At 43.1% G+C, this 10,427-nt stretch overlaps 1 protein-coding gene across 1 annotated transcript; it reads right to left on the bottom strand.

The window, feature by feature from the left end:
- Positions 1 to 6: 6 nt before the first annotated feature.
- On the bottom strand, positions 7 to 9,473 carry LOC124288177. Its single transcript, XM_046724764.1, has 4 exons — positions 9,394 to 9,473; positions 4,078 to 4,225; positions 1,043 to 1,195; positions 7 to 308 (listed from the first exon to the last, which is right to left on the bottom strand). The coding sequence occupies exons 2-4, from the start codon at positions 4,223 to 4,225 to the stop codon at positions 157 to 159; spliced, it is 453 nt and encodes a 150-aa protein (XP_046580720.1). The 5' UTR covers positions 9,394 to 9,473; the 3' UTR covers positions 7 to 156.
- Positions 9,474 to 10,427: the final 954 nt, after the last annotated feature.

The following is a 10,427-nucleotide window of genomic DNA, read 5'->3' as shown; positions in this document are numbered from 1 at the left end:
GTTGCTGTTGGTGTTGTTGCTGCTGTTGTTGCTGCTGGTGTTGTTGCGGTTGGTGTTGTTGCTGCTGCTGCTGTTGTTGCTGCTGCTGTTGTTGGTGTTGGTGAGTGTGCTGCTGTTGGTGTTGATGTGGAAGTCGAAGGCACATATGTAGTCATTCTAACTGTGCTGGTGAATGATGAGGTCATTCTCGCAGAAGTCGGTGCTGCAGTCGATGGGTGGTGATGTAGCGAACGATTCTGTAGTGGATGATGTTGTCGACGCCGCGGTTATAGGCGGATCGGTTAGAATCACAACATGTGAGTCGTTACCTATAAAACAGGGTCACATCTGTATCATGGTCATTCGTGGTACATGGTCGATAGAAAACAACCGTAACAAATACATATCTGTAATTTCAGATTTGAACATTAAGCAGGCATTTGCATATACAAGGAGCAAAAGAATGTTTTGAATATAAATGAAACTTAAAAGAACTACCAAAACGTGGTTATATCTATTTATTCATTCCTGCAACATTTTGAAATCTGTAGTTACTGTAGTGTTGTGTAAAAGCTGGTTTTAACAAAAACGGTTGTAAGTTGTGTGTGTAACAAATGAACTGTAAATGTGTGTCAAAAACAAACACATTTGTTGTTTTTCAAATATACGATATATTTATATTTGAAAGTTATAAATCGTTTTCAGTTAGAAGTATTCTTGGGGGCGCCAGTGCTGTTCGCCTTCTGGATGTCGCAGACCTTACCTGTTTCTAAGACATAATAATAATATCAGCACCCTTTTCTTTACATTTCTTAGTGCACATTTAGTTCGGTTTCACAATTTAACAATCATACTTAGAGATGAAGAAAAAGACTCAAACTCGGAGATGTATCACAGAACAATTATTAGATGTCGCGGTCACAGTGACTTTATGAGGGGCCAGACACCATCCTGTGTCAGTACATGTCGCAAGTCACATGTTGCTGGTAGGAGTGGGAAGGGATTCCTAGTCAGACCCATAAGGGTAGTCGGGACCCACTAACTAACGCCCTGTTGTACGTACTACTGCTTAGATCTGCTACGACTATCGTCCGCGACGACCGTGTCGTGGTAGTTGGCTCTACACTGATAGGTGGGACGACAGGGACATCGACGGCTGAATCGACACAGCTGTCATCATCATCATCATCATCGTCATCGTCGTCGTCGCAATCAGCTGTAACAAAGGGAAGAAACAGAAAGTAATAAATAAAAAATAAATGTGCTTTTATAATGCGTGCAATCCAGACAGATATGCCTGTTCAAGACGCTACAAGTGGGTATATGTACAGATAAAAGTCAGAGGAAGTGTTCACTAGATTTAAATGTCACTGTGATACTTGGAGAACATATGGGTCTTTAGTCTTGATTTGAATTGCTCAAAGGTTGGACACAGTTTCAACTCTGATGGAAGTGAGTTCCAGGGGATAGGGGCAGTGCTGGAGAAGGATCTGGAGCCAAGAGTTTTTAGATGATATTTTGGAACTTGCAGGAGATTGTCGTCACCTGATCGGAGTTTACGTGCTGGAGTGTATGGAGTCAAGAGTTCAGATAGATAGCCAGGGCTGGTGATATGGGAGCATCGGTAGGTGGTGGTACAGAGAAGCTTGAACTCTATTCTAGCTTTTACTGGCAACCAGTGGAGGTCTCTGAGCACTGGTGTCATGTGCACATGTCTTGGTGTACTTGTGATGACCCGTGCTGCAGAATTGTGCAGCACCTGCAGCTTAGATAGCAGTTTTCCACTGATGCCCTGAAGCAAACTGTTGCACTAATCTAGTCTTGATGTTATTAGACCATGGGCAAGTACGTTTACAGCGTCTGCGGTTATTAAGATGTTACTGATGGATCGGAGATGATAGTAGCACAGGTTCGACTGATGTGGGTAACCTGTTTCTCAATGGAGAGATGTGAGTCGAGGTATACTCCCAGATCTTTAAGGTGGTCACTGAGATTTGGTTCAGTATCTGCCATCAGAATGGATTGTTCCTCTACTCTGGCAAGCCGTTGCTTAGTGCCGCTCAGCATCACCTCTGTCTCCATTCAGTTCAGCTTATCTGCTGTCATCCATGACATAGTTGTTGCTGTACAATCAGATTACTACCACTACTTCTCCTACTACTACGACTACAACCACTACTACTACTACCACCACCACTGCTACTACAACTACCCTGATGACAACAAGATTTGCTGCCTGCACCTAGTGTCTGGCTACCAGCAGAGAGTACCTACTGACAACAATGTTTGCTGCCTGCACCTAGTGTCTGGCTACCAGCAGAGTGTACCTACTGACAACAATGTTTGCTGCCTGCAGCTAGTGTCTGGCTACCAGCAGAGTGTACCTACTGACAACAATGTTTGCTGCCTGCACCTAGTGTCTGGCTACCAGCAGAGCGTACCTACTGACAACAATGTTTGCTGCCTGCAGCTAGTGTCTGGCTACCAGCAGAGTGTACCTACTGACAACAATGTTTGCTGCCTGCACCTAGTGTCTGGCTACCAGCAGAGTGTACCTACTGACAACAATGTTTGCTGCCTGCACCTAGTGTCTGGCTACCAGCAGAGTGTACCTACTGACAACAATGTTTGCTGCCTGCACCTAGTGTCTGGCTACCAGCAGAGTGTACCTACTGACAACAATGTTTGCTGCCTGCAGCTAGTGTCTGGCTACCAGCAGAGTGTACCTACTGACAACAATGTTTGCTGCCTGCACCTAGTGTCTGGCTACCATCAGAGTGTACCTACTGACAACAATGTTTGCTGCCTGCACCTAGTGTCTGGCTACCAGCAGAGTGTACCTACTGACAACAACGTTTGCTGCCTGCAGCTAGTGTCTGGCTACCAGCAGAGTGTACCTACTGACAACAATGTTTGCTGCCTGCACCTAGTGTCTGGCTACCAGCAGAGTGTACCTACTGACAACAATGTTTGCTGCCTGCACCTAGTGTCTGGCTACCAGCAGAGTGTACCTACTGACAACAATGTTTGCTGCCTGCACCTAGTGTCTGGCTACCAGCAGAGTGTACCTACTAACAAAAATGTTTGCTGCCTGCAGCTAGTGTCTGGCTACCAGCAGAGTGTACCTACTGACAACAATGTTTGCTGCCTGCACCTAGTGTCTGGCTACCAGCAGAGTGTACCTACTGACAACAATGTTTGCTGCCTGCACCTAGTGTCTGGCTACCATCAGAGTGTACCTACTGACAACAATGTTTGCTGTCTGCAGCTAGTGTCTGGTTACCAGCAGAGTGTACCTACTGACAACAATGTTTGCTGCCTGCACCTAGTGTCTGGCTACCAGCAGAGTGTACCTACTGACAACAATGTTTGCTGCCTGCAGCTAGTGTCTGGCTACCAGCAGAGTGTACCTACTGACAACAACGTTTGCTGCCTGCACCTAGTGTCTGGCTACCAGCAGAGTGTACCTACTGACAACAATGTTTGCTGCCTGCACCTAGTGTCTGGCTACCAGCAGAGTGTACCTACTGACAACAATGTTTGCTGCCTGCACCTAGTGTCTGGCTACCAGCAGAGTGTACCTACTGACAACAATGTTTGCTGCCTGCACCTAGTGTCTGGCTACCAGCAGAGAGTAACTACTGACAACAATGTTTGCTGCCTGCAGCTAGTGTCTGGCTACCAGCAGAGTGTACCTACTGACAACAACGTTTGCTGCCTGCAGCTAGTGTCTGGCTACCATCAGAGTGTACCTACTGACAACAACGTTTGCTGCCTGCACCTAGTGTCTGGCTACCAGCAGAGTGTACCTACTGACAACATTGTTTGCTGCCTGCACCTAGTGTCTGGCTACCAGCAGAGTGTACCTACTGACAACAATGTTTGCTGCCTGCACCTAGTGTCTGGCTACCAGCAGAGTGTACCTACTGACAACAATGTTTGCTGCCTGCACCTAGTGTCTGGCTACCAGCAGAGTGTACCTACTGACAACAATGTTTGCTGCCTGCACCTAGTGTCTGGCTACCATCAGAGTGTACCTACTGACAACAATGTTTGCTGCCTGCACCTAGTGTCTGGCTACCATCAGAGTGTACCTACTGACAACAACGTTGGTCTCTACCACCAACACATTTCTCGGTTCACTTAGTTGACCGCCCACGCCGTAGATCGCACTGGCCGTGGCGACGTTCTGGGTCGCCAGTAACAGGCCGACATACCACAATGTCCACTCAAGGGTCACCATCATCTGAAACAGTAGGATGAACATTGTCATTGTCTCTCAGGCCCAACACATGGTCACCTGGCACATGTACCTCAGCACATCACCCGACCTTAGTGGCCACCTGGCACATGTACCTCAGCACAACACCCGACCTTAGTGGTCACCTGGCACATGTACTTCAGCACAACACACGACCTTAGTGACCACCTAGTACATATACTTCAGCACAACACACAACCTTAGTGACCACCTAGTACATATACTTCAGCACAACACACGACCTTAGTGACCACCTAGTACATATACTTCATCACAACACACAACTTTGTGGACACCTGGTACATATGCTTCAGCACAACACACAACCTAGTGGCCACCTGGTACATGTACTTCAGCACAAAACGCGAACCTAGTGGCCACCTGGCACATATACTTCAGCACAACACACAACCTAGTGGACACCTGGTACATATGCTTCAGCACAACACACAACCTAGTGGACACCTGGTACATATGCTTCAGCACAACACACAACCTAGTGGCCACCTGGCACATGTACTTCAGCACAACCCGCGAACCTTAGTGACCACCTGGCACATGTACTTCAGCACAACACACAACTTCAGCATGCCTACAGCAGGACAAGATATGACGTCAGTGATCACAAGATGTTGGGTCTTGAGCATAACCTGTGATCTCAGTGATCACAATATGTAGGGACTTGAGCATGACCTGCGATCTCAGTGATCACAATATGTAGGGACTTGAGCATGACCTGCGATCTCAGTGATCACAATATGTAGGGACTTGAGCATGACCTGCGATCTCAGTGATCACAATATGTAGGGACTTGAGCATGACCTGCGATCTCAGTGATCACAACATATAGGGACTTGAGCATGACCTGTGATCTCAGTGATCACAATATGTAGGGACTTGAGCATGACCTGTGATCTCAGTGATCACAACATATAGGGACTTGAGCATGACCTGTGATCTCAGTGATCACAATATGTAACGACTTGAGCATTACCTGCGGTCTTACTAATCACCTGTCATTGCGCACATGTTGTCAGTGAGCACAACACATGATGTCAGTGATCACTGAGTACTAAATTTGGTTTTATTGTTGACCGGGTCCCAGACAGGCTATCACTCACTGTCACACCGACACACCTGCATGGAGGCAGTCAGTTACCAACACTCAGTACGTTTACTGTCAATCATTTATCATCATTTCGTTGACATATCTTTTATATATACATAGGTATCCTGAACGAGTATTATGTAAAGCATAGTGGCTGAAGACGAAGTCGATGGCAAATAGCCTGATTTGAATGTATCGACACTACAGCAGAATGTTATTGAAATAGGGTTACTACCATCGCAATACTGTTTCAATGCGGGTGCTGTCGTACAGTTGCACTATTGATAATATGGCTTTTGTTGCAGTAGTGGAGCTTGTGTTGCAACTGATGCAGACTGCACATACACACACACTGACTCAGTGTCCCTGGAATGTGGTGGCGGCGACCTGTGATTACACTGTCTTGCACACATAAGGAAGTTTCGCCTGGACAATAAACAGACAACACCTTGTCGTAAATAAGGGAGATTGATTGGTAGTAATATTGTAACAGCAACAGTCTCATTCATCAACATCCATTAGCAGCTGTGGAAACAATGCTGGAAACACATAACAAACGTTCTACATTCCAGCTGACGCCCAGTTTCATCAGGCCTCACAGCGCAAGTAGTTTGTTGTGTGGGAAAAATCAGTAACAATATCGGAAATAGAAAATCAGTAACAATACCGGGAATAGAAACTCAGTAACAATGTCGGGAAATTCAGTAACAATATCGGGAATAGAAAATCAGTAACAATACCGGGAATAGAAACTCAGTAATAATACCGGGAATAGAAAGTCAGCAACAATATTGGGAAGATCAGTAGCAATATCGGGAATAGAAAATCAGTAACAATATGAGAAGTGTCGACACTTGTGCGCGAGACAGAGAGAGAGAGAGAGAGAGAGAGAGAGAGAGAGAGAGAGAGAGAGAGAGAGAGAGAGAGAGAGGGAGTGAGAGAAAGAGGGACACTGTTATAGTTATTGCCGTATAAGTGACATATATATCGAGCGATTGGTGTCCACATATAACAAGTATAATAAACCATATAGCTCTGCAAATATAATATATTGAAAGAACATGTTTCCGTATGTCATATAATACCAAGCACTGTTACATAGCAGATATACCACTCTGCCATAGACTGACAGGCACACTATGTACATACATGCAATCTCTATATTTCCTATAGTCATATGATACCAAGCTCTGATACATAGCAGATATACCACTCTGCTACAGACTGACAGGCACACTATGTACATACATGCAATCTCTATATTTCCTATAGTCATATGATACCAAGCACTGATACATAGCAGATATACCACTCTGCTACAGACTGACAGGCACACTATGTACATACATGCAATCTCTATATTTCCTATAGTCATATGATACCAAGCACTGATACATAGCAGATATACCACTCTGCTACAGACTGACAGGCACACTATGTACATACATGCAATCTCTATATTTCCTATAGTCATATGATACCAAGCACTGATACATAGCAGATATACCACTCTGCTACAGACTGACAGGCACACTATGTACATACATGCAATCTCTATATTTCCTATAGTCATATGATACCAAGCACTGATACATAGCATATATACCACTCTGCTACAGACTGACAGGGCACACTATGTACATACATACGCAATCTCTATATTTCCTATAGTCATATGATACCAAGCACTGTTACATAGCATATATACCCTCTGCTACAGACTGACAGGCACACTATGTACATACATGCAATCTCTATATTCTATAGTCATATGATACCAAGCACTGATACATAGCATATATACCACTCTGCTACAGACTGACAGGCACACTATGTACATATTACGCAACTCTCTATAGTCATATGATACCAAGCTGATACATAGTAGCATATATACCCACTCTGCTGTTATGACTGACAGGCAGGCTATGCAATACCGCGGCGTACATACATGCAATCCTCTATATTTCCTATAAGTCATATGATGTACCAAGCACTGATATGATAGCATATATACCCGCTCTGCTACAGGACTGATGGTGGCGCACTATGTACATACAATGTAACTTCTATATTTCCTATAGTCATATGATGCAAGCACTGATATGATAGCATATATACATCCACTTCTCTGCTGGGCAGACTGACAGACACACACTATGCAAATATTACATGCACTTCTATATTCTATAGTCATATGATACCAAGCACTGATTACAGAGCAGCATATACTTAACTCTGCTACAGACTGACAGATACACTATGTACATGGGCATACATAAATCTCTATATTTCTATAGTCTATATGATACCAAGCACTGATATTATAGCATATATACCACTCTGCTACAGGACTGACTGACACACACTATGTACAGCCACATGCAATCTCTATATATTTCTATAGTCATATGATACCAAGCACTGATACATAGCATATATACCCACTTCTGCTACAGACTGACAGACACACTATGTACATATACGCAATTCTCATATTTCTATAGTCATATGATACCAAAGCTAACTGATACATAGCATATATAAATTAATTTTGCCATAGACTGACGACACACCATGTACATACATGCAATCTCTATATTCTATAGTCATAAGGATACCAAGCACTGATACATAGCATATATACCACTCTGCCATAGACTGACAGACACACTATGTACATGCAATCTCTATATTTCCTATAGTCATATGATACCAAGCACCTGATACATAGCATATATACCACTCTCGCTACTGGACTGACAGGACACACTATGTACATACATGCAATCTCTATATTCCTATAGTCATATGATACCCAAGCACTGATACATAGCATATATACCACTCTGCCATAGAGTACATACATGCAATCTCTATATTTCCTATAGTCATATGATACCAAGCACTGATACATAGCAGATATACCACTCTGCTACAGACTGACAGGCACACTATGTACATACATGCAATCTCTATATTTCCTATAGTCATATGATACCAAGCACTGATACATAGCAGATATACCACTCTGCTACAGACTGACAGGCACACTATGTACATACATGCAATCTCTATATTTCCTATAGTCATATGATACCAAGCACTGATACATAGCAGATATACCACTCTGCTACAGACTGACAGGCACACTATGTACATACATGCAATCTCTATATTTCCTATAGTCATATGATACCGCTAACTGATACATAGCAGATATACCACTCTGCTACAGACTGACTTTCCTATAGTCATATGATACCAAGCACTGTTACATAGCAGATATACCACTCTGCTACAGACTGACAGGCACACTATGTACATACATGCAATCTCTATATTTCCTATAGTCATATGATACCAAGCACTGTTACATAGCAGATATACCACTCTGCTACAGACTGACAGGCACACTATGTACATACATGCAATCTCTATATTTCCTATAGTCATATGATACCAAGCACTGTTACATAGCAGATATACCACTCTGCTACAGACTGACAGGCACACTATGTACATACATGCAATCTCTATATTTCCTATAGTCATATAATACCAAGCACTGATACATAGCAGATATACCACTCTGCTACAGACTGACAGGCACACTATGTACATACATGCAATCTCTTCATTTCCTATAGTCATATAATACCAAGCACTGATACATAGCATATATACCACTCTGCTACAGACTGACAGGCACACTATGTACATACATGCAATCTCTTCATTTCCTATAGTCATATGGAATCCCTGCCAAAAGTCAAGATCTCGAGTCTCAGTATAACATCAGGATGATTTTATGGATCAATACTAAACAAGCACTGATACGATGCGTAAACCACCAGGTGCAAGACACCCAGATTCTGGTTCAGAAGACCTGTCTGACAGTGAAGTTACTATGAACAAAGAGTATAATTAACGCCCTGTATTTGCAATTCTATGATACAGCACACATCCTGGTCCGAGATGTATTGTGTTAATGGAGAACACCGACACCAGCGATAAAACGTGTTGTGTTTTCAGAAACACTCACCTTTGTGCATATAACAAACAGATCCTTCACATGAGCGCTGTGGGTACCGACACCCACTGACTATATACGACCCCCATGCCTACGTAACGACAACACTTCCGACACACATGGGCGGAGTTCGTCACGACATCGACCACGGTTCAGTGATCGCGAGATGGAGAGTCAAATTGTTATGTACATGCAGAAGAATAATCCAAATACCCCACGGATGACCCAGGAGATGACCCTGACCTGCCCCCATCCCCCACCCGTCAGGAAATGATACATCGAAACACGCCAGATTACATTCAGCGTGATGTATGTTCCGCCAAATGATTAAATTCAGCAACAGTTGTACAAACGGTTCGTTATTCCACAAAGTATTTACATGTGGGTGAGGTAAATGTCAAGTACGGAACTTTGATATGTAAGTCGGATGTAGGCGAGGCAAAACCTGACCAACTGGCCACGCCAAGTGCTACGTAAACATTAACCGGAAATCTTGAAATATATATGTGCGAAACCAACAGACAACAAAGAAATGTGATGTAATTGATAATTGTATTGTAAAATAAATTACGGTCAAATATCAAATGCAGATCAAAACAAAGCTATCACTATGGCAATGTAAAATAGTATGCATTCATTTTACTAAGGAATTGGAAAAGCAAGTTATGGATGATTGGGGTCGTAAAAACTGCTTTTTCAGCTCATTCAAGAGCGATTCTAGAGGCGTAGCAATCTTGTTCTCCAAGTAATTAGTCTATTCACTTGATGATGTGCAAAGAGATAATGAAGGTAATGTTTTGACCGTAGAACTGACTATTGATAATTATAAATTAGCCATCATCAATCTGTATGGTCCAAACACTGACAACCCTAGCTTCTATGACATTCTTGATTCAATAATACTGTCCCTTCAAAGTGACCATTGAATTGTCTGTGGGGATTGGAACGTAGTGCAAAATTACTCTATAGATACGTATAATTACAAACATAAAAATAATGTAAAGGCTAGAGATAGAATCGTACAACTGAAAGATGAACTTGACCTT

This window comes from Haliotis rubra, unplaced genomic scaffold (assembly GCF_003918875.1).
Source record: "Haliotis rubra isolate DU_JTF1 unplaced genomic scaffold, ASM391887v1 Scf413, whole genome shotgun sequence".
Lineage (NCBI taxonomy): Eukaryota > Metazoa > Mollusca > Gastropoda > Lepetellida > Haliotidae > Haliotis > Haliotis rubra.
This window is presented reverse-complemented; position numbering and strand designations above follow the sequence as displayed.